Source organism: Triturus cristatus, chromosome 9, assembly GCF_964204655.1.
Source record: "Triturus cristatus chromosome 9, aTriCri1.1, whole genome shotgun sequence".
Classification (NCBI taxonomy): Eukaryota; Metazoa; Chordata; class Amphibia; order Caudata; family Salamandridae; genus Triturus; species Triturus cristatus.
The window spans coordinates 820,755,369-820,782,097 of NC_140592.1; the positions used below are offsets into that span (position 1 = coordinate 820,755,369).

The 26,729-nt window shown below is 37.1% G+C and overlaps 1 protein-coding gene across 3 annotated transcripts in view; it reads left to right on the plus strand.

The window, feature by feature from the left end:
• AHNAK2 (AHNAK nucleoprotein 2) overlaps positions 1 to 26,729 on the plus strand; it is a 407,486-nt gene that overhangs the window by 347,688 nt on the left and 33,069 nt on the right. For 2 of the 3 annotated variants that reach the window (XM_085626234.1, XM_085626235.1), the window contains exon 6: positions 1 to 26,729. This exon is cut by the window's right edge. In XM_085626234.1, coding sequence (XP_085482360.1) covers positions 1 to 26,729 — 26,729 coding nt within the window. The other variant, XM_085626236.1, reaches the window with a different exon arrangement.

A 26,729-nucleotide genomic window follows, 5' to 3' on the forward strand; every position in this document is an offset into this window, starting at 1 on the left:
GAAATTGGAAACAAACTGCAGATTTTTGAAAAAACAATGGAGACCACTGAAAAGTTAACAGACAAAGACAATTTAACAGTAAGAAAAAGGAAGCGCAAAGTGAAGCAGTCAAAGAGAGAAAGATTATCATGGCCCAGATTCCAGTCAATCAGACATACAAAACTTCTTAGACACAGAAGATCACAGAGTTTATCCGAAACATATGAGGCTAACTCACCCGAGACAGTCTTAAGCATGGACACTGAAACATACCTGCAAAGTGAAGAAAACTACTCAAAAGGAAGACAAGAGTACATAGATGAACAGCAACTAATCAACAACAAATTAAAGATGCAGAGTATATGTTCAGGGGAACAGAGCTTGAAATCAGAAAACACTGTTGTTATCTACCCTGGGACAGTACAAGTGTCACGTAGACAATCATATAGGTCAGAAACATATTCACCACAAGAAACATCCCTTGACTATTCAGTTGATGTCACCCTTCAAAGACAGCAAACCCATTTGACAGAGAAAAAATATCCCACACAATCACAAATACATGACATGGAAGTGGGCCATTTGCCTCAGCAATTAGGGCATTCAAATTCTGTAATAAAAATGGGTGGTATAAAACATGACACTGACCGGGCAGCAGAAATAAATGAAACTACTCTGGCAGATTCAAGAGATGCTGGCATTACAATTTCCACCATAGATGTTGATATCTCATCGAGAACAGGAGGTCAAACTGAAAGCTCAATGTGTACAAATAAACAATTTAGAATGAGAATACCGCAGCTTGAAATTGCATTCACGTCATCAAAAGTTAATGCAAAAAGAACAACAGTGGAAGAAAATGTATTAACAACTAAAACAGAATCCTATATAAAAAATGAAAATATTAACAACGACTCATTAGAAACCATAGACAGCAATAGGTTGGGACTAGTTACCATAGAAGAAGCAAAATTACAAATGAGTAGACGAAGCACAGCGTCAGCTACCAAGCAATCTCATGGATTGGGAGTCAAAGTTAGAAAGGGAAAAGTGGATGTTGAAACCCTAACAGCCAATGTATCCCAAGAAGAACAATGTGTCGCTTTCTGTGAAAGCGATAAGAAAAACAATACTTCAGGAGTTGAAAAACTGATTAAGGAATCTGATATTGTAATAGGATCAACATATATCCCTAGAGACAAAGAAGAAAGAGATGTAGATTCTGGGTGGAAATTTAAAATTCCATTGTTTCACAGGTCGAAGTCTGGAATTTCTGTGCCTAAACTGAAAGAAACTTATAGTGATGATGACACCTTTCAGTCAGAATCTCCACACACCATACTACCTCAAACAGCAGACATCAGAAGTTCTGAAGTGCAAACTGAAAATCAAGAGGAAGGTTGCAAAGAAAGAATGCATGAAATACAAAAAGAGACATCAGTCTGGAAAATCCATATGCCAATAATAAAAATGCCCAAACTACCAAAGCGTCAGAATAAAGCAACAAAGTCAGAAGTTGGATCACCATCATTGGAGTTTACTCCTACCAAGCTGCAAGAAGATATTAAAGACAGCAGCACATTAAAGTCTGATGGAAAAAAGGCTATTTCAGAGGCAGAAGCTGAAAAATCTGAGAGTTTATTTAAAATGCCATCTTTTAGATTTCCAACATTTTCTATGTCACCCAAAAAGGGCCCTGGAAGCCATCTAAGTATGAATGCAGAAATAGATGATAAAACAGAAATTGCTTCCTTTCAAAAAGGACATGAACAAATCACATTTCCAGATCTTGAAGTACAGAAACTCGAGCTCAAAGAAAAAGACATCATGGAACAGGCCAAACAGAAAATGTCAATATTTCAAATATCATCAGAAGATATTACAGTGAAAACAAATAATCTGGAGACAACAAAATTCAAAATTACAGATGACAGAGCTACAGACGAAGTGAGGGCTGATGTTAATGTTCACCTTCCAAAGATTAATATGACTAGGGTAGAATTCCTAGCACCAGATGTCAAAATTCCAGAAGTGAACGTTAACATTAGTTTACAAGAAGCTAATACACATGTTGATACATGTAAAGTGCACACGGAAGGACAGATAGAAAAATCTAGCATGGATAATAGTACAACAAAACGCTTAAATGACCAAATGCGGGGCCGTACAGTGGATGATATTAATATAGAAAAAGACATACAAGAATCCGGTTTTAAAAGGACAGAAGGAATGGTACACATTTCGCAACTACAGATTCCAACATTCTGTGTTCCACTTCAGGAAAAAAAACATTTAGAAACAGAAATTGGTATCCTAAACAAGAAAACAGAGCTTCCATGTGAAACAATGGCAGAAGAAGGAAAAGATGAGATCAGTATTCCAGAATATTCAGAAGTAGGGGGTGATTTTGGTGAACCAACTAGCAAAATGACATTATTTGGAAAAAAATCAAGAACAGAAAAGAAAGATGCTGTTGCTTTTGGGAGAGCTGTTGAGGACTCCAAAGATACAGAACAGAAACACGTAAATGAAGACGCTGATATTATAATGTTCACAAAAGAACACCAAAAGGATAAAAAGAGCAAAAGTAAAATATTTAATATAAAGATTCCTAAAATAGGTCTTTACCTGCCCAAAAATGAGAAACGAGAAATCCAAAACAATCTTCCAAATGGAGAAAAGGAATCATTAAAAAATGAACTATTCCATGATATTATTACTGATGATGTGAGGCCAACAATAATTGAAGATATCGAATCTCCAACTGGCAAGGTATACATTGATGTAAAAACCTCTGCTAGCTGTGAAGCTTCTTTCCATACCCAGAGGTCAAAAGAAATCACAATGAAAGACTCCAGAAGACCAATTCAATTTGCTAACAAAGTTAAACTATCCGCCTTTGAGAACAACACAACAGAAGTAAAGATTACAGATGTAAAGGACTTTTTGTCAGATGAAGATGTTTCATTGGCAAAAACAGAAGAGGTAAAATATGTTATTCCAAAGGATCCAGAAGAAAAAATTGTGATTGATGATGTTACAGCAGAGGAAATTCTGAAAGATCAAGATGCTTCAAACGTAAAGGCTGTGAAAGTTGATTTGTCCATAAAAGATTCTTTGGCTAGGAAAGAAGATGTAGACGATGGTTCTATAGCAGACACTACCAGCAGTGCCACCCGACATGGGCTATCTATTCAGGACCATATTTCAGAGGCTGCTATGATAAGCACAAAGAAAGTAAAATATGTGCAGATGGAAATTAAAGATCAAATGACTGATAGAGAAATACCCGCTGATGATACTTCAAATGATATTAGTGTGCAAATCAAAGATGATGTATGTGAATTTTCAGCAACTGAAGTTTCCATCAATGACCTGGACAAATGGAAGAAAGGTATTTCTCTTTGTGGTACAGAATTAACAGAAATAATGCCTGGAAAAGAGGAGCTACAGATGCCATTGAACATTCCAAAGGAAACAGCAAACTCAGAATGTCATGGGATGCCTATTGAAGCAACAACTGTTGATGATTTCTCTGAGACAATGGCTGAACTGACCAAAACATTAAAGATGAAAACTGACATCACATCTATAAAGCTGGGAGAACTTAATTCATCTCACATTGAAACACAAAATGATGAAATCAGAACAACTTCCATAGACATCAAAACATCTATGGAAGTTCTTAAACAAGTTGATGTCAAGATAGAAAATGTAGAATTTCCAGGAGAGGTTTCTGAGTCCTCCATAGAAACTGAGATTCTAGAATATGACAATTCAGAGAAACTTCCCAAATTTAAAATACCATCATTTGGAATAACTTCTTCACAAGTACAGAAGGATGCTGAAACTCTGAAAAAAGGAATGGAAGAGGAAAATGAATTATCACGATCAGATGAGGAAAATGTCAATAAAGTGCTTGATGTTGAAATGTCAAACCCAGATATCACAACAACTTTTGAGAAATCTATAGAGACTCAAGTAAAAGCAGCAAAGGGCAAAAAGAAATCAATTAAAATAAAACGGTCCACAATTGAAAAAGTTGTAACAAAAGAAAGGTGTCGAGAAGCACCAATTTCTTTCTCAAGGGAAGGAGAAGTTGAATTGGCAAAAACAAAAGAGATGAAAGAAGTCGACGTACAAGTCAGAGAAAAGGATTCAGAGGAGAAAATTGTCATTGATGAAGTTAATGCTGAGCAAATTCTAAAAGAACCAGTTAATACAGATGTCAAGATGGTAAAATGTGAATTCTCCTTAGAAGATTATTTGTCTATAAAGGAAGATGTAGATGGTGGCTCTATAGCAGACACTACCGGCAGTGCTAGCCAACATGAGCCACCTATTCAGGAACACCAGTTAGAGACTGCTATGATAAGCACACTAAAAATAAAAAAAGATGTGCAGATGGAAGTTAAAGATCAAATGACTGATGGAACAATATGTGCTGATGGTACATTAAATGACAGTGAGCAAGGCAAAGAAGATGTGTGTCATTTTTCAACAACAGAGCTTTCGATCAATGACTTGGACAAATCAGAGAAAGGTTTTTCTATTTGTGGTGAAGAATTAACTGAAGTGAGGCAAGGTGATCAGGAGCCAAAAACCGCAGTCTACATTTCAAAAGACAAAGTAGAGTCAGGAAGTCACAGGATGCTCATTGAAGAATCAATTATTGATGCTACCTCTGAGAGAATGGCTGAACTCATCAAAACATTAAAGATTGAAACTAACATTCCATTTCTAAAAAGGAAAGAACTTAAGAAAGCTCACACTGACACTACAAATGATGAACTTAAAAGAACTTCCAAACACATCAACATATCAAAAAAAGTAATTGAACAATTTGATGCCAACATGGAAAATTTTGAATCTCCAGGAGACATTACCAAGTCCTCCAGAGAAACTGAGATTCTAGAATGTGACAATTCAGTTGAACTACACAAATTTAAATTACCATCAACTGGAATAACTTCTTCGCAAATACGGGAGGCTGCAGAAGCTCTGGAAGAAAGCAAGGAAGAGAAAAGGGAATTCTCACCTTCACATGAGGATAATATAAGTAAACTCCCAGAGGTTGAAATGTCATCTGCAGATATTGAAACATCTTTGATGACATCTGTAGAAACAGACATAAAGGCAGCAAAGGGCAAAAACAAATCAATTAGAATGAAAAGGTCCACTATTGAAAAAGTTGCACAAAAAGAAAGGAGTCGAGAAGTACGAATCTCTTTGTCAAAGGAAGGAGACATTGAATTGGCAAAAACAGAAGAGCTGAAAGAAGGTGATGTACAGGAAAGAGCAAAGGATTCAGGAAATCAAACTTTGAGAGACGAAGTTAATGCAAAGGAAATTCTGAATAAACCAGATACTTCGGAAATCAAGATAGTAAGAGTTGAAGTGACCTTAGAAGATTTTTTGACTATGAAAGAAGATGTAGATAGGGGATCTATAGCAGACACTACCAGCTCTGCCACACAACAAGAGCCACCTATTGAGGAGCATGTGTCAGAGAATTCTAGGATAAGCACAATAAAACCAGAAGATGTGCAGCTGGAGGATAAAGATCAAACGACTGGTGGAAAAATTGAAGCTGATGCTCTATCAACTGGTATTAGTGTGCAAGTCAAAGGTGATGTGTGTGATCTTTCGACAACCGAGGATTCCATCAATGACTTGGACAAATGGGAGAAAGGCATTTCTTATTGTGATGATAAACTAACTGAAATAAGGCCCAGTAAAGAGGAGCAAGAAACTGCAAACTACATTCCAAAGGAAAAAGACGAATCTGAATGTCATGGGATGCTTACTGAAGCAAAAACTGTTGATGGTTTCTCTGAGACAATGGCTGAACTCACCAAAACATTACAGATGGAAGCTGACATTCCATCTCTAAAAATAGAAGAACATCATAAAGCTCACACTGAAACACCATATGATGAAATTGAAACAACTTTCATAGACATTAAAATATCAAAGGAAGTTTTTAAACAAGTTGATGCATTGATGGAAAATATAGAATCTCAAGGAGATGTTGCAGAGTCCTCCAGAGAATCTGAGATTCTAGAATATGACATTGCCTTGAAACCTCACAAATTTACATTACCATCATTCGGAATCACTTCTCTGCAAATACTGGAGGGTGCAGAAGCTCTGGAGGAAAGCAAGGAAGGGCAAGAGGAATTCTCACCTTCTCCTCAGGATAATGTGAATGAAGTTGTAGAGACTGTAATGTCATCTCCAGATATCAGAACACCCTTGGAGAAACATGTAGAAACTGAGGTGAAGGCAAAAAAGAGCAAGAAGAAAACAATTAGGATGAAAAGGTCAACCATTGAAAAAGTTGTAACAAAAGAAAGGAGTCGAGAAGCACCAATATCTTTGCCAAAGGAAGGAAAAGTTGAACTGGGAAAAACTGAAGAGCTGAAAGAAATTGATGTACAGGTTAGTGTAAATGATGCAGGAATGGAAATTTTGATACAAGAAGTTAATTCAACGGAAATTCAGAAAGTACCAGAAACCTTGCACGTCCAGACGGTAAAAGTTGAATTCTCCTTAGAAGATTGTTTGGCTATGAAAGGGGATGTAGATAGTGGATCTATAGCAGAAACGACCAGCACTGCCACTGAACAAGAGCCACCTATTGAGGAGCATGTGTCAGAGTATGCTAGAATAAGCACAATTAAAGTAGAAGATGTGCAGCTGGAAGATAAAGATCAAATGTCTGTCGGAAAAATTGCAGCTGATTCTATATCAAACTATAGTAGTGAGCCAGGCAAAGGTGTTGTGTGGGATCTTTCGACAACCGAGGATTTCGTCAATGACTTGGACAAATGGGAGAAAGGTATTTCTCTTTGTGATGCGCAATTAACTGAAATGAGGCCCAGTGTACAAGAGCTAGAAACTGCCATCTACATTCCAGAAGAAAAAACAGACTCAGCGTTTCATGAGATGCTTACTGAAGCAACAACTGTTGATGCTTTATCTGAGACAGCGGCTAAACTAACCAAAACATCAAAGATGGAAATTGTCATTCCATCTGTAAAAATGGAAGAACTTGATAAAGCGCATTTTGAAACAACTTCTATAGACATTAATATATCAAAGGAAGTTCTCAAACAAGTTGATGCATTGATGGAAAATATAGAATCTCAAGGAGATGTTGCAGAGTCCGCCACAGCATCTGAGATTCTAGAATATGACATTTCATTGAAACCTCACAAACTTATATTACCATCATTTGGAATAACTTCTTCGCAAATACTGGAGGATGCTGAAGCTCTCGAGGAAAGCAAGGAAAGGCAAAAGGAATTCTCACCTTCTCCTGAGGATAATGTGAATAAAGTTCTAGAGACTGAAATGCCATCTTCAGAAATCGAAACACCTTTGGAGAAATATGTAGAAACTGAAGTGAAGGCAGAAAAGAGCAAAAAGAAAACAATAAGAATGAAACGGTCAACCATTGAAACAGTTGTAACCAAAGAAAGGAGTCAAGAAGCACCAATATCATTGACAAAGGAAGGAGAAGTCGAATTGGCAAAAACTGAAGAGGTGACAGAAGTTGATGTACAGGATAGTGAAAAGGATGCAGAAATGAAGATTTTGATTGAAGAAGTTAATGCAACGGAAATTCTGAAAGTACCAGATACTTTGCACGTTCAGATGGTAACATTTGAGTTCTCCTTAGAAGATTTTTTGACTATCAAAGAAGATGTAGATAGTGGATCTATAACAGACACTACCAGCACTGCCACTCAACAAGAGCCACCTATTGAGGAGCATGTGTCAGAGAATGCTAGAATCAGCACAATAAAAGTGGAAGATGTGCAGCTGGAAGATAAAGATCAAATGTCTGGTGGAAAATTTGCAGCTAATGATGCATCAACTGATAGTAGTGTCCCTGGCAAAGATGATGTGTGTGATCTTTCGTCAACCGAGGATTCCATCAATGACTTGGACAAATGGGAGAAAGGTATTACTCTTTGTGATGTAGTATTAACTGAATTGAGATCCAGTGTACAAGAACTAGAAACTACAGTCGACATTCCAGAAGAAAAAATAGACTCAGAATTTCATGGGTTGCTTACTGATCCAACAACTATTGACGCTTTATCTGAGGCAGTGGCTAAACTAACCAAAACTTCAAAGATAGAAATTGGCATTCCATCTCAGAAAAAGGAAGAACTTGATAAAGCGCACATTGAAATACCCAATAATGAAATTGAAACAACTTCCATAGACATCAAAATATCAGAGGAAGTTCTAAAACAAGTTGATGCAAAGATGAGAAACATAGATATTCCGAGAAGCATTACAGAGTCTTCCAGAGAATCTGAGATTCTAAAGAGTGACAGTTCAGAGAAACTACACACTTTTAAATTACCATCATTTGGAATAACTTCTTCACAAATACTGGAGGATGCGGAAGCTCTGGAAGACTGCAAGGAAGAGAAAAAGGAATTCTCACTTTCACCTGAGGATAATGTAAATAAAGTTCTTGAGGTTGAAATGTCATCTCCAGATATCGAAACACCTTTCATGAAATCTGTAGAAACTAAAGTAAAGGCAGCAAAGGGCAAAAAAAAATCAATTAGAATGAAAAGGTCCACTGTTGAAAAAGTTGTAACAAAAGAAAGGAGAGGAGAAGTACCAGTATCTTTGTCAAAGGAAGAAGTTGAATTGACAAAACATGAAGAGCTAAAAGAAGGTGATGTACAGGATAGTAAAAATGATGAAGTAACGCAAATATTTATGAAAGAAGTTAATGCAACTGAAATTTTGAAAGAACCAGATACTTTGAGCATCCAGACAGAAAGAGCTGAATTGTTCTTGGAAGATTCTTTGGCTATGAAAGAAGATGTAGATGGTGGCTCTATAGCAGACACTACCAGCAGTGCCATCCAACATGATCTACCTATTAAGGACCATGTGTCACAGAATGCTAGGATAAGCTTGGTAAAAGTACAAAATATGCAGATGGAAGATAAAGATCAAACGAGTGGTGGAAAAATAGCAGCTGATGATACATCAACTGATATTAGTGTGCAAGTCAAAGGTGATGTGTGTGATAATTCAGCAACCAAGAATTTCATCAACGACGTAGACAAATGTGAGAAAGGCATTTCTCTTTGTGATGATAAACTAACTGAAATAAGGCCCAGTAAAGAGGAGCAAGAAACTGCAATCTACATTCCAAAGGAAAAAGGAGAATCTGTATGTCATGGGATGCTTACTGAAGCAAAAACTGTTATTGGTTTCTCTGAGACAATGGCTGAACTCACCAAATCATTACAGATGGAAGCTGACATCCCAACTCTAAAAATAGAAGATCTTCATAAAGCTCACACTGAAACACCATATGATGAAATTGAAACAACTTCCATAGACATTAAAATATCAAAGGAAGTTTTTAAACAAGTTGATGCATTGATAGAAAATATAGAATCTCAAGGAGATGTTGCAGAGTCCTCCAGAGAATCTGAGATTCTAGAATATGACATTGCATTGAAACCTCACAAATTTACATTACCATCATTCGGAATCACTTCTCTGCAAATACTGGAGGGTGCAGAAGCTCTGGAGGAAAGCAAGGAAGGGCAAAAGGAATTCTCACCATCTCCTCAGGATAATGTGAATAAAGTTGTAGAGATTGAAATGTCATCTCCAGATATCAGAACACCTTTGGAGAAACATGTAGAAAAAGAGGTGAAGGCAAAAAAGAGCAAAAAGAAAACAATTAGGATGAAAAGGTCAACCATTGAAAAAGTTGTAATAAAAGAAAGGAATCGAGAAGCACCAATATCTTTGCCAAAGGAAGGAAAAGTTGAACTGGTAAAAACTGAAGAGCTGAAAGAAATTAATGTACAGGATAGTGTAAATGATGCAGGAATGGAAATTTTGATTCAAGAAGTTAATGCAACGGAATTTCAGAAAGTACCAGAAACTTTGCACGTCCAGACGGTAAAAGTTGAATTCTCCTTAGAAGATTGTTTGGCTATGAAAGGGGATGTAGATAGTGGATCTATAGAAGAAATTACAAACACTGCCACTGAACAAGAGCCACCTATTGAGGAGCATGTGTCAGAGCATGCTAGAATAAGCACAATTAAAGTAGAAGATGTGCAGCTGGAAGATAAAGATCAAATGTCTGTCGGAAAAATTGCAGCTGACGTTATATCAAACTATAGTAGTGAGCCAGGCAAACGTGTTGTGTGTGATCCTTCGAAAAGCGAGGATTCCGTCAATGACTTGGACAAATGGGAGAAAGGTATTTCTCTTTGTGATGCACAATTAACTGAAATGAGGCCCAGTGTACAAGAGCTAGAAACTGCAATCTACATTCCAGAAGAAAAAACAGACTCAGCGTTTCATGGGATGCTTATTGAAGCAACAACTGTTGATGCTTTATCTGAGACAGCGGCTAAACTAACCAAAACATCAAAGATGGAAATTGTCATTCCATCTGTAAAAATGCAAGAACTTGATAAAGCGCACATTGAAACAACTTCTATAGACATTGAAATATCAAAGGAAGTTCTCAAACAAGTTGATGCATTGATGGAAAATATAGAATCTCAAGGAGTTGTTGCAGAGTCCTCCACAGAATCTGAGATTCTAGAATATGACATTTCATTGAAACCTCACAAACTTACATTACCATCATTTGGAATAACTTCTTCGCAAATACTGGACAATGCGAAAGCTCTGGAGGAAAGTAAGGAACAGCAAAAGGAATTCTCCCCTTCGGAGGAAAATGTGAATAAAGTTCCAGAGACTGAAATGTCATCTCCAGATATCGAAACACATTTGGAGAAAGATGTAGACACTGAAGTGAAGGCAAAAAAGAACAAAAAGAAAACAATTAAAATGAAAAGGTCAACCATTGAAAAAGTTGTAACAAAAGAAAGGAGTCGAGAAGCACCAATAACTTTGCCAAAGGAAGGAAAAGTTAAATTGACAAAAACTGAAGAGCTGAAAGAAGTTGATGTACAGGATAGTGAAAAGGATACAGGAATGAAGATTTTAATTGAGGAAGTTAATGCAACGGAAATTCTGAAAGTACCAGATAATTTGCACGTTCAGTTGGTAACATTTGAATTCTCCTTAGAAGATTGTTTGACTATAAAAGAAGATGTAGATAGTGGATCTATAACAGACACTCCCAACACTGCCACTCAACAAGAGCCACCTATTGAGGAGCATGTGTCAGAGAATGCTAGAATCAGCACAATAAAAGTGGAAGATGTGCAGCTGGAAGATAAAGATCAAATGCCTGGTGGAAAATTTGCAGCTCATGATGTATCAACTGATAGTAGTGTGCCTGGCAAAGATGATGTGTGTGATCTTTCGTCAACCGAGGATTCCATAAATGACTTGGACAAATGGAAGAAAGGTATTTCTCTTTGTGATGTAGTATTAACTGAATTGAGGTCCAGTGTACAAGATCTAGAAACTACAGTCGACATTCCAGAAGAAAAAACAGACTCAGAATTTCATGGGTTGCTTACTGAACCAACAACTATTGATGCTTCATCTGAGACAGTGGCTAAACTAACCAAAATATCAAAGATAGAAATTGGCATTCCCTCTCAGAAAAAGGAAGAACTTGATAAAGCTCACATTGAAATACCCAATGATGAAATTGAAACAACTTCCATAGACATCAAAATATCAGAGGAAGTTCTTAAACAGGTTGATGCCAAGATGGGAAACATAGATATTTCAAGAAGCATTACAGAGTCTTCGAGAGAATCTGAGATTCTAAAGAGTGACAGTTCAGAGAAACTACACACTTTTAAATTACCATCATTTGGAATAACTTCTTCACAAATACTGGAGGATGCGGAAGCTCTGGAAGACTGCAAGGAAGAGAAAAAGGAATTCTCACTTTCACCTGAGGATAATGTAAATAAAGTTCTTGAGGTTGAAATGTTATCTCCAGATATCGAAACACCTTTTAAGAAATCTGCAAAAACTGAAGTAAAGGCAGCAAAGGGCAAAAAGAAATCAATTAGAATGAAAAGTTCCAGTGTTGAAAAAGCTGTAACAAAAGAAAGGAGTGGAGGAGTACCAATATCTTTGTCAAATGAAGAAGTTGAATTGGAAAAAACGGAAGCGCTAAAACAAGTTGATGTACAGGATAGTCAAAAGGATGAAGGAACGCACATTTTAATGAAAGAAGTTAATGCAACAGAAATTTTGAAAGAAGCAGATATTTTGGGTGTCAAGACGGAAAGAATTCAATTGTCCTTAGAAGATTATTTGGCTGTGAAAGAAGATGTAGATGGTGGATCTATAGAAGACACTACCAACAGTGCCATCCAACATGAGCTACCTAGTAAGGACCATGAGTCAGAGATTGCTAGGATAAGCTCAATAAAATTAGATGTGCAGATGAGCGATAAAGATCAAATGGGTGGTGGACAAATAGCAGCTGATGATACCTCAACTGATATGAGTGTGCAAGTCAAAGGTGATGTGTGTGATCTTTCAACAACCGAGGCTTCCATCAATGACTTGGATAAATGGGAGAAAGTCATTTCTCTTTCTGATGAAAAATTTACTGAAATAAGGCCCAGTGAACAGGAGCCAAAAACTACAATCTACATTCCAAAGGAAAAAGCAGACTCTGAATGTCATGGGATGCTTACTGAAGCAAAAACAGTTGATGGTTTCTCTGAGACAATGGCTGAACTCACCAAATCATTACAGATGGAAGCTGACATTCCATATCTAAAAATAGAAGAACTTCATAAAGCTCACACTGAAATACCATATGATGAAATTGAAACAACTTCCATAGACATTAAAATATCAAAGGAAGTTTTGAAACAAGCTGATGCATTGATGGAAAATATAGAATCTCAAGGAGATGTTGCAGAGTCCTCCAGAGAATCTGAGATTCTAGAATATGACATTGCATTGAAACCTCACAAATTTACGTTACCATCATTCGGAATCACTTCTCTGCAAATGCTGGAGGGTGCAGAAACTCTGGAGGAAAGCAAGGAAGGGCAAAAGGAATTCTCACCTTTTCCTCAGGATAATGTGAATAAAGATGGAGAGACTGAAATGTCATCTCCAGATATCAGAACACCCTTGGAGAAACATGTAGAAACTGAGGTGAAGGCAAAAAAGAGCAAAAAGAAAACAATTAGGATGAAAAGGTCAACCATTGAAAAAGTTGTAACAAAAGAAAGGAGTCGAGAAGCACCAATATCTTTGCCAAAGGAAGGAAAAGTTGAACTGGGAAAAACTGAAGAGCTGAAAGAAATTGATGTACAGGATACTGTAAATGATGCAGGAATGGAAATTTTGATACAAGAAGTTAATTCAACGGAAATTCAAAAAGTACCAGAAACTTTGCACGTCCAGACGATAAAAGTTGAATTCTCCTTAGAAGATTGTCTGTCTATGAAAGGGGATGTAGATAGTGGATCTATAGCAGAAACTACCAGCACTGCCACTGAACAAGAGCCACCTATTGAGGAGCATGTGTCAGAGAATGCTAGAATAAGCACAATTAAAGTAGAAGATGTGCAGCTGGAAGATAAAGATCAAATGTCTGTCGGAAAAATTGCAGCTGATGCTATATCAAACTATAGTAGTGAGCCAGTCAAAGATGTTGTGTGTGATCTTTCGACAACCGAGGATTCCGTCAATGACTTGGACAAATGGGGGAAAGGTATTTCTCTTTGTGATGCACAATTAACTGAAATGAGGCCCAGTGTACAAGAGATAGAAACTGCACTCTACATTCCAGAAGAAAAAACAGACTCAGCGTTTCATGCGATGCTTACTGAAGCAACAACTGTTGATGCTTTATCTGAGACAGCGGCTAAACTAACCAAAACATCAAAGATGGAAATTGTCATTCCATCTGTAAAAATGCAAGAACTTGATAAAGCGCACATTGAAACAACTTCTATAGACATTAAAATATCAAAGGAAGTTCTCAAACAAGTTGATGCATTGATGGAAAATATGGAATCTCAAGGAGATGTTGCAGAGTCCTCCACAGAATCTGAGATTCTAGAATATGACATTTCATTGAAACCTCACAAACTTACATTACCATCATTTGGAATAACTTCTTCACAAATACTGGACAATGCGAAAGCTCTGGAGGAAAGTAAGGAACAGCAAAAGGAATTCTCCCCTTCTGAGGAAAATGTGAATAAAGTTCCAGAGGCTGAAATGTCATCTCCAGATATCGAAACACATTTGCAGAAAAATGTACACACTGAAGTGAAGGCAAAAAAGAGCAAAAAGAAAACAATTAAAATGAAAAGGTCAACCATTGAAAAAGTTGTAACAAAAGAAAGGAGTCGAGAAGCACCAATAACTTTGCCAAAGGAAGGAAAAGTTAAATTGACAAAAACTGAAGAGCTGAAAGAAGTTGATGTACAGGATAGCGAAAAGGATGCAGGAATGAAGATTTTGATTGAAGAAGTTAATGTAATGGAAATTCTGAAAGTACCAGATACTTTGCACGTTCAGATGGTAACATTTGAATTCTCCTTAGAAGATTTTTTGACTATCAAAGAAGATGTAGATAGTGGACCTATAACAGACACTACCAGCACTGCCACTCAACAAGAGCCACCTATTGAGGAGCATGTGTCAGAGAATGCTAGAATAAGCACAATAAAAGTGGAAGATGTGCAGCTGGAAGATAAAGATCAAATGCCTGGTGGAAATGTTGCAGCTAATGATGCATCAACTGATAGTAGTGTCCCTGGCAAAGATGATGTGTGTGATCTTTCGTCAACCGAGGATTCCATCAATGACTTGGACAAATGGGAGAACGGTATTTCTCTTTGTGATGTAGTATTAACTGAATTGAGGTCCAGTGTACAAGACCTAGAAACTACAGTCGACATTTCAGAAGAAAAAATAGACTCAGAATTTCATGGGTTGCTTACTGATCCAACAACTATTGATGCTTTATCTGAGACAGTGGCTAAACTAACCAAAACTTCAAAGATAGAAATTGGCATTCCATCTCAGAAAAAGGAAGAACTTGATAAAGCTCACATTGAAATACCCAATAATGAAATTGAAACAACTTCCATGGACATCAAAATATCTGAGGAAGTTCTTAAACAAGTTGATGCCAAGATGGGAAACATAGATATTCCGAGAAGCATTACAGAGTCTTCCAGAGAATCTGAGATTCTAAAGAGTGACAGTTCAGAGAAACTACACACTTTTAAATTACCATCATTTGGAATAACTTCTTCACAAATACTAGAGGATGCGGAAGCTCAGGAAGACTGCAAGGAAGAGAAAAAGGAATTCTCACTTTCACCTGAGGATAATGTAAATAAAGTTCTTGAGGTTGAAATGTCATCTCCAGATATCGAAACACCTTTTAAGAAATCTGCAGAAACTGAAGTAAAGGCAGCAAATGGCAAAAAGAAACCAATTAGAATGAAAAGTTCCACTGTTGAAAAAGCTGTAACAAAAGAAAGGAATGGAGGAGTACCAATATCTTTGTCAAAGGAAGAAGTCGAATTGGAAAAAACGGAAGCGCTAAAACAAGTTGATGTACAGGATAGTCAAAAGGATGAAGGAACGCACATTTTAATGAAAGAAGTTAATGCAACAGAAATTTTGAAAGAAGCAGATTTTTTGGGCGTCAAGACAGAAAGAATTCAATTGTCCTTAGAAGAATATTTGGCTGTGAAAGAAGATGTAGATGGTGGATCTATAGAAGACACTACCAACAGTGCCATCCAACATGAGCTACCTAGTAAGGACCATGTGTCAGAGATTGCTAGGATAAGCTCAATAAAATTAGATGTGCAGATGAGCGATAAAGATCAAATGGGTGGTGGACAAATAGCAGCTGATGATACCTCAACTGATATGAGTGTGCAAGTCAAAGGTGATGTGTGTGATCTTTCAACAACCGAGGCTTCCATCAATGACTTGGACAAATGGGAGAAAGGCATTTCTCTTTCTGATGAAAAATTTACTGAAATAAGGCCCAGTGAACAGGAGCCAAAAACTACAATCTACATTCCAAAGGAAAAAGCAGACTCTGAATGTCATGGGATGCTTACTGAAGCAAAAACAGTTGATGGTTTCTCTGAGACAATGGCTGAACTCACCAAATCATTACAGATGGAAGCTGACATTCCATCTCTAAAAATAGAAGAACTTCATAAAGCTCACACTGAAACACCATATGATGAAATTGAAACAACTCCCATAGACATTAAAATATCAAAGGAAGTTTTTAAACAAGTTGATGCATTGATGGAAAATATAGAATCTCAAGGAGATGTTGCAGAGTCCTCCAGAGAATCTGAGATTCTAGAATATGACATTGCATTGAAACCTCACAAATTTACGTTACCATCATTCGGAATCACTTCTCTGCAAATGCTGGAGGGCGCAGAAGCTCTGGAGGAAAGCAAGGAAGGGCAAAAGGAATTCTCACCTTCTCCTCAGGATAATGTGAATAAAGTTGTAGAGACTGAAATGTCATCTCCAGATATCAGAACACCTTTGGAGAAACATGTAGAAACTGAGGTGAAGTCAAAAAAGAGCAAAAATAAAACAATTAGGATGAAAAGGTCAACCATTGAAAAAGTTGTAACAAAAGAAAGGAGTCGAGAAGCACCAATATCTTTGCCAAAGGAAGGAAAAGTTGAACTGGGAAAAACTGAAGAGCTGAAAGAAATTGATGTACAGGATAGTGTAAATGATGAAGGAATGGAAATTTTGATTCAAGAAGTTAATGCAACGGAAATTCAGAAAGTACCAAAAACTTTGCATGTCCAGACGTTAAAAGTTGAATTCTCCTTAGAAGATTGTTTGGCTATGAAAGGGGATGTAGATAGTGGATCTATAGTAGAAACTACCAGCACTTCCACTGAACAAGAGCCACCTATTGAGGAGCATGTGTCAGAGAATGCTAGAATAAGCACAATTAAAGTAGAAGCTGTGGAGCTGGAAGATAAAGAACAAATGTCTGTCGGAAAAATTGCAGCTGATGCTATATCAAACTATAGTAGTGATCCAGGCAAAGGTGTTGTGTGTGATCTTTCGACAACCGAGGATTCAGTCAATGACTTGGACAAATGGGAGAAATGTATTTCTCTTTGTGATGCACAATTAACTGAAATGAGGCCCAGTGTACAAGAGCTGGGAACTGCAATCTTCATTCCAGAAGAAAAAACAGACTCAGCGTTTCATGGGATGCTTACTGAAGCAACAACTGTTGATGCTTTATCTGAGACAGCGGCTAAACTAACCAAAACATCAAAGATGAAAATTGTCATTCCATCTGTAAAAATGCAAGAACTTGATAAAGCGCACATTGAAACAACTTCTAAAGACATTAAACTATCAAAGGAAGTTCTCAAACAAATTGATACATTGATGGAAAATATAGAACCTCAAGGAGATGTTGCAGAGTCCTCCACAGAATCTGAGATTCTAGAATATGACATTTCATTGAAACCTCACAAACTTACATTACCATCATTTGGAATAACTTATTCGCAAATACTGGACAATGCGAAAGCTCTGGAGGAAAGTAAGGAACAGCAAAAGGAATTCTCCCCTCTCGAGGAAAATGTGAATAAAGTTCCAGAGACTGAAATGTTATCTCCAGATATCGAAACACATTTGGAGAAAGATGTAGACACTGAAGTGAAGGCAAAAAAGAGCAAAAAGAAAACAATTAAAATGAAAAGGTCAACCATTGAAAAAGTTGTAACAAAAGAAAGGAGTCAAGAAGCACCAATAACGTTGCCAAAGGAAGGAAAAGTTAAATTGGCAAAAACTGAAGAGCTGAAAGAAGTTGATGTACAGGATAGTGAAAATGATGCAGGAATGAAGATTTTAATTGAGGAAGTTAATGCAACGGAAATTCTGAAAGTACCAGATACTTTGCACGTTCAGATGGTAACATTTGAATTCTGCTTAGAAGATTGTTTGACTATAAAAGAAGATGTAGATAGTGGATCTATAACAGACACAACCAGCACTGCCACTCAACAAGAGCCGCCTATTGAGGAGCATGTGTCAGAGAATGCTAGAATCAGCACAATAAAAGTGGAAGATGTGCAGCTGGAAGATAAAGATCGAATGCCTGGTGGAAAATTTGCAGCTAATGATGTATCAACTGATAGTAGTGTGCCTGGCAAAGATGATGTGTGTGATCTTTCGTCAACCGAGGATTCCATCAATGACTTGGACAAATGGGAGAAAGGTATTTCTCTTTGTGATGTAGTATTAACTGAATTGAGGTTCAGTGTACAAGAACTAGAAACTAAAGTGGACATTCCAGAAGAAAAAACAGACTCAGAATTTCATGGGTTGCTTACTGAACCAACAACTATTGATGCTTTATCTGAGACAGTGGCTAAACTAACCAAAACATCAAAGATAGAAATTGGCATTCCCTCTCAGAAAAAGGAAGAACTTGATAAAGCTCACATTGAAATACCCAATGATGAAATTGAAACAACTTCCATAGACATCAAAATATCAGAGGAAGTTCTTAAACAAGTTGATGCCAAGATGGGAAACATAGATATTTCAAGAAGCATTACAGAGTCTTCCAGAGAATCTGAGATTCTAAAGAGTGACACTTCAGAGAAACTACACACTTTTAAATTACCATCATTTGGAATAACTTCTTCACAAATACTGGAGGATGCGGAAGCTCTGGAAGACTGCAAGGAAGAGAAAAAGGAATTCTCACATTCACCTGAGGATAATGTAAATAAAGTTCTTGAGGTTGAAATGTCATCTCCAGATATCGAAAAATCTTTTAAGAAATCTGCAGAAACTGAAGTAAAGGAAGCAAAGGGCAAAAGGAAATCAATTAGAATGAAAAGTTCCACTGTTGAAAAAGCTGTAACAAAAGAAAGGAGTGGAGGAGTACCAATATCTTTGTCAAAAGAAGAAGTCGAATTGGAAAAGACTGAAGAGCTAAAACAAGCTGATGTACAGGATAGTCAAAAGGATGAAGGAACGCACATTTTAATGAAAGAAGTTAATGCAACAGAAATTTTGAAAGAAACAGATATTTTGGGCGTCAAGACGGAAAGAATTCAATTGTCCTTAGAAGATTATTTGGCTGTGAAAGAAGATGTAGATGGTGGATCTATAGAAGACACTACCAACAGTGCCATCCAACATGAGCTACCTATTAAGGACCATGTGTCAGAGAATACTAGGATAAGCTCAATAAAATTAGATGTGCAGATGAGAGATAAAGATCAAATGGGTGGTGGAAAAATAGCAGCTGATGATACCTCAACTGATATGAGTGTGCAAGTCAAAGGTGATGTGTGTGATCTTTCAACAACCGAGGTTTCCATCAATGACTTGGACAAATGGGAGAAAGGCATTTCTCTTTCTGATGAAAAATTAACTAAAATAAGGCTCAGTGAACAGGAGCAAAAAACTACAATCTACATTCCAAAGGAAAAAGCAGACTCTGAATGTCATGGGATGCTAAGTGAAGCAAAAACTGTTGATGGTTACTCTGAGACAATGTCTGAACTCACCAAAACAATACAGATGGAAGCTGACATTCAATTTCTAAAAATAGAAGAACTTCATAAAGCTCACACACAAACACCATATGATGAAATTGAAACAACTTCCATAGACATTAAAATATCAAAGGAAGTTCTTAAACACGTTGATGCATTGATGGAAAATATAGAATCTCAAGGAGATGTTACAGAGTCCTCCGGAGAATCCAAGATTCTAGAATATGACATTTCATTGAAACCTCACAAACTTACGTTACCATCATTCGGAATAACATCTTCGCAAATACTGGAGGATGCTGAAGCTCTCGAGGAAAGCAAGGAAAGGCAAAAGGAATTCTCACCTTCTCCTGAGGATAATGTGAATAAAGTTCTAGAGACTGAAATGTCACCTTCAGAAATCGAAACACCTTTGGAGAAATATGTAGAAAGTGAAGTGAAGGCAGAAAAGAGCAAAAAGAAAACAATAAGAATAAAACGGTCAACCATTGAAACAGTTGTAACCAAAGAAAGGAGTCAAGAAGCACCAATATCATTGTCAAAGGAAGGAGAAGTCGAATTGGTAAAAACTGAAGAGGTGACAGAAGTTGATGTACAGGATAGTGAAAAGGATGCAGAAATGAAGATTTTGATTGAAGAAGTTAATGCAACGAAAATTCTGAAAGTACCAGACACTTTGCATGTCCAGAAGGTAAAAGTTGAATTCTCCTTAGAAGATTGTTTGCGCATGAAAGAAGAAGTAGATAGTGCGTCTATAGCAGACACTACCAGCACTGCCACTCAAAAAGAGCCACCTATTGAGGGGCATGTTTTAGAGAAAGCTAGGATAAGCACAATAAAAGTAGAAGATGTGCAGCTGGAAGATAAAGATCAAATGACTTTTGGAAAATTTGCAGCTGATGATATATCAACTGATATTACTGTTCCAGGCAAAGGTGATGTGTGTCATCTTTCGACAACTGAGCATTCCATCAATGACTTGGACAAAGGGGAGAAAGGTATTTCTCTTTGTCATATAGTATTAACTGAATTGGGGTCCAGTGTACAAGAACTAGAAACTATAGTCTCCATTCCAGAAGATAAAATAGACTCAGAATTTCATGGGATACTTACTAAACTAACACCTGTTGATGCTTTATCTGAGACAGTGGCGCAACTAACTAAAACATCAAAGATGGAAACTGGCATTCCATCTTTAAAAATAGAAGAACTTGATAAAGCTCACATTGAAACACCCAATGATGAAATTGGAACAACTTCCATAGACATCAAAATATCAGAGGAAGTTCTAAAACAAGTTGAAGCTAAGTTGGGAAATAAAGATATTCCAGGAGGCATTACCGAGTCCTCCGGAGAAACTAAGATTCTAGAATTTGACGGTTCAGTGAAACTACACAAATTAAAAGTATCATCATTTGGAATCATTACTTCGCAAATACTGGAGGATGCAGAAGCTATGAAAGAAAGCAAGGAAGAGAAAAAGGAATTCTTACCTTCACCTGAGGATAATGTAAATAAAGTCCTAGATGTTGACATGTCATGTCCAGATATCGAAACACCTTTTATGAAATCTGTAGAAACTGAAGTAAAGGCAGCAAAGGGCAAAAAGAAATCAATTAGAATGAAAAGGTCCACTGTTGAAAAAGTTGTAACAAAAGAAAGGAGAGGAGAAGTACCAGTATCTTTGTCAAAGGAAGAAGTTGAATTGACAAAACACGAAGAGCTAAAAGAAGCTGATGTGCAGGATAGTGAAAATGATGAAGCAGCGCACATATTGATGAAAGAAGTTAATGCAACTGAAATTTTGAAAGAACCAGATACTTTGAGCGTCCAGACAGAAAGAGTTGAATTGTCCTTAGAAGATTCTTTGGCTATGAAAGAAGAAGTAGATGGTGGCTCTATAGCAGATACTACCATCAGTGCCATCCAACATGATGTACCTATTAAGGACCATGTGTCACAGAATGCTAGGATAAGCTCGGTAAAAGTAGAAGATATGCAGATGGAAGATAAAGATCAAACGAGTGGTGGAAAAATAGCAGCTAGTGATATATCAACTGATATTAGTGTGCAAGTCAAAGGTGATGTGTGTGATAATTCAGCAACCGAGAATTCCATCAACGACTTAGACAAATGTGAGAAAGGCATTTCTCTTTGTGATGATAAACTAACTGAAATAAGGCCCAGTAAAGAGGGGCAAGAAACTGCAATCTACATTCCAAAGGAAAAAGACGAATCTGAATGTCATGGGATGCTTACTGAAGCAAAAACTGTTGATGGTTACTCTGAAACAATGTCTGAACTCACCAAAACAACACAGATGGAAGCTGACATTCAATTTCTAAAAATAGAAGAACTTCATAAAGCTCACACTCAAACACCATATGATGAAATTGAAACAACTTCCATAGACATTAAAATATCAAAGGAAGTTCTTAAACAGGTTGATGCATTGATGGAAAATATAGAGTCTCAAGGAGATGTTACAGAGTCCTTCAGAAAATCTAAGATTCTAGAATATGACATTTCATTGAAACCTCACAAACTTACGTTACCATCATTCGGAATAACATCTTTGCAAACACTGGAGGATGCTGAAGCTCTCGAAGAAAGCAAGGAAAGGCAAAATGAATTCTCACCTTCTCCTGAGGATAATGAGAATAAAGTTCTAGAGACTGAAATGTCACCTTTAGAAATCGAAACACCTTTGGAGAAATATGTAGAAAGTGAAGTGAAGGCAGAAAAGAGCAAAAAGAAAACAATAAGAATGAAACAGTCAACCATTGAAACAGTTGTAACCAAAGAAAGGAGTCAAGAAGCACCAATATCATTGTCAAAGGAAGGAGAAGTCGAATTGGTAAAAACTGAAGAGGTGACAGAAGTTGATGTACAGGATAGTGAAAAGGATGCAGAAATGAAGATTTTGATTGAAGAAGTTAATGCAACGGAAAATCGGAAAGTACCAGACACTTTGCATGTCCAGAAGGTAAAAGTTGAATTCTCCTTAGAAGATTGTTTGCGCATGAAAGAAGAAGTAGATATTGGGTCTATAGCAGACACTACCAGCACTGCCACTCAAAAAGAGCCACGTATTGAGGGGCATGTTTTAGAGAATGCTAGGATAAGCACAATAAAAGTAGAAGATGTGCAGCTGGAAGATAAAGATCAAATGACTTTTGGAAAATTTGCAGCTGATGATATATCAACTGATATTACTTTGCCAGGCAAAGGTGATGTGTGTCATCTTTCGACAACTGAGCATTCCATCAATGACTTGGACAAAGGGGAGAAAGGTATTTCTCTTTGTGATGTAGTATTAACTGAATTGAGGCCCAGTGTACAAGAACTAGAAACTATAGTCTACATTCCAGAAGACAAAATAGTCTCAGAATTTCATGGGATGCTTACTGAACTAACACCTGTTGATGGTTTATCTGAGACAGTGGCGCAACTGACCAAAACATCAAAGATGGAAACTGGCATTCCATCTTTAAAAATAGAAGAACTTGATAAAGCTCACATTGAAACACCCGATGATGAAATTGGAACAACTTCCACAGACATCAAAATATCAGAGGAAGTTCTAAAACAAGTTGAAGCTAAGTTGGGAAATATAGATATTCCAGGAGGCATTCCTGAGTCCTCCGGAGAAACTAAGATTCTAGAATTTGACGGTTCAGTGAAACTACACAAATTAAAAGTATCATCATTTGGAATAATTTCTTCGCAAATACTGAAGGATGCAGAAGCTCTGAAAGAAAGCAAGGAAGAGAAAAAGGAATTCTTACCTTCACCTGAGGATAATGTAAATAAAGTCCTAGATGTTGACATGGCATGTCCAGATATCGAAACACCTTTTATGAAATCTGTAGAAACTGAAGTAAAGGCAGCAAAGGGCAAAAAGAAATCAATTAGAATGAAAAGGTCCACTGTTGAAAAAGTTGTAACAAAAGAAAGGAGAGGAGAAGTACCAGTATCTTTGTCAAAGGAAGAAGTTGAATTGACAAAACATGAAGAACTAAAAGAAGCTGATGTGCAGGATAGTGAAAATGATGAAGCAACGCACATATTGATGAAAGAAGTTAATACACCTGAAATTTTGAAAGAACCAGATACTTTGAGCGTCCAGACAGAAAGAGTTGAATTGTCCTTAGAAGATTCTTTGGCTATGAAAGAAGAAGTAGATGGTGGCTCTATAGCAGATACTACCATCAGTGCCATCCAACATGATGTACCTATTAAGGACCATGTGTCACAGAATGCTAGGATAAGCTCGGTAAAAGTAGAAGATATGCAGATGGAAGATAAAGATCAAACGAGTGGTGGAAAAATAGCAGCTAGTGATATATCAACTGATATTAGTGTGCAAGTCAAAGGTGATGTGTGTGATAATTCAGCAACCGAGAATTCCATCAACGACTTAGACAAATGTGAGAAAGGCATTTCTCTTTGTGATGATAAACTAACTGAAATAAGGCCCAGTAAAGAGGGGCAAGAAACTGCAATCTACATTCCAAAGGAAAAAGATGAATCTGAATGTCATGGGATGCTTACTGAAGCAAAAACTGTTGATGGTTACTCTGAAACAATGTCTGAACTCACCAAAACAACACAGATGGAAGCTGACATTCAATTTCTAAAAATAGAAGAACTTCATAAAGCTCACACTCAAACACCATATGATGAAATTGAAACAACTTCCATAGACATTAAAATATCAAAGGAAGTTCTTAAACAGGTTGATGCATTGATGGAAAATATAGAGTCTCAAGGAGATGTTACAGAGTCCTTCAGAAAATCTAAGATTCTAGAATATGACATTTCATTGAAACCTCACAAACTTACGGTACCATCATTCGGAATAACATCTTCGCAAATACTGGAGGATGCTGAAGCTCTCGAGGAAAGCAAGGAAAGGCAAAAGGAATTCTCACCTTCTCCTGAGGATAATGAGAATAAAGTTCTAGAGACTGAAATGTCACCTTTAGAAATCGAAACACCTTTGGAGAAATATGTAGAAAGTGAAGTGAAGGCAGAAAAGAGCAAAAAGAAAACAATAAGAATAAAAGGGTCAACCATTGAAACAGTTGTAACCAAAGAAAGGAGTCAAGAAGCACCAATATCATTGTCAAAGGAAGGAGAAGTCGAATTGGTAAAAACTGAAGAGGTGACAGAAGTTGATGTACAGGATAGTGAAAAGGATGCAGAAATGAAGATTTTGATTGAAGAAGTTAATGCAACGGAAATTCTGAAAGTACCAGACACTTTCCATGTCCAGAAGGTAAAAGTTGAATTCTCCTTAGAAGATTGTTTGCGCATGAAAGAAGAAGTAGATAGTGGGTCTATAGCAGACACTACCAGCACTGCCACTCAAAAAGAGCCACCTATTGAGGGGCATGTTTTAGAGAATGATAGGATAAGCACAATAAAAGTAGAAGATGTGCAGCTGGAAGATAAAGATCAAATGACTTTTGGAAAATTTGCAGCTGATGATATATCAACTGATATTACTGTGCCAGGCAAAGGTGATGTGTGTCATCTTTCGACAACTGAGCATTCCATCAATGACTTGGACAAAGGGGAGAAAGGTATTTCTCTTTGTGATGTAGTATTAACTGAATTGAGGCCCAGTGTACAAGAACTAGAAACTATAGTCTACATTCCAGAAGACAAAATAGACTCAGAATTTCATGGGATGCTTACTGAACTAACACCTGTTGATGCTTTATCTGAGACAGTGGCGCAACTGACCAAAACATCAAAGATGGAAACTGGCATTCCATCTTTAAAAATAGAAGAACTTGATAAAGCTCACATTGAAACACCCGATGATGAAATTGGAACAACTTCCACAGACATCAAAATATCAGAGGAAGTTCTAAAACAAGTTGAAGCTAAGATGGGAAATATAGATATTCCAGGAGGCATTACCGAGTCCTCCGGAGAAACTAAGATTCTAGAATTTGACGGTTCAGTGAAACTACACAAATTAAAAGTATCATCATTTGGAATAATTTCTTCGCAAATACTGGAGGATGCAGAAGCTCTGAAAGAAAGCAAGGAAGAGAAAAAGGAATTCTTACCTTCACCTGAGGATAATGTAAATAAAGTCCTAGATGTTGACATGTCATGTCCAGATATCGAAACACCTTTTATGAAATCTGTAGAAACTGAAGTAAAGGCAGCAAAGGGCAAAAAGAAATCAATTAGAATGAAAAGGTCCACTGTTGAAAAAGTTGTAACAAAAGAAAGGAGAGGAGAAGTACCAGTATCTTTCTCAAAGGAAGAAGTTGAATTGACAAAACATGAAGAGCTAAAAGAAGCTGATGTGCAGGATAGTGAAAATGATGAAGCAACGCACATATTGATGAAAGAAGTTAATGCAACTGAAATTTTGAAAGAACCAGATACTTTGAGCGTCCAGACAGAAAGAGTTGAATTGTCCTTAGAATATTCTTTGCCTATGAAAGAAGAAGTAGATGGTGGCTCTATAGCAGATACTACCATCAGTGACATCCAACATGATGTACCTATTAAGGACCATGTGTCACAGAATGCTAGGATAAGCTCGGTAAAAGTAGAAGATATGCAGATGGAAGATAAAGATCAAACGAGTGGTGGAAAAATAGCAGCTAGTGATACATCAACTGATATTAGTGTGCAAGTCAAAGGTGATGTGTGTGATAATTCAGCAACCGAGAATTCCATCAACGACTTAGACAAATGTGAGAAAGGCATTTCTCTTTGTGATGATAAATTAACTGAAATAAGGCCCAGTAAAGAGGGGCAAGAAACTGCAAACTACATTCCAAAGGAAAAAGACGAATCTGAATGTCATGGGATGCTTACTGAAGCAAAAACTGATGGTTTCTCTGAGACAATGGCTGAACTCACCAAATCATTACAGATGGAAGCTGACATTCCATCTCTAAAAATAGAAGAACTTCATAAAGCTCACACTGAAACACCATATGATGAAATTGAAATAACTCCCATAGACATTAAAATATCAAAGGAAGTTTTTAAACAAGTTGATGCATTGATGGAAAATATAGAATCTCAAGGAGATATTGCAGAGTCCTCCAGAGAATCTGAGATTCTAGAATATGACATTGCATTGAAACCTCACAAATTTACGTTACCATCATTCGGAATCACTTCTCTGCAAATGCTGGAGGGTGCAGAAGCTCTGGAGGAAAGCAAGGAAGGGCAAAATGAATTCTCACCTTCGCC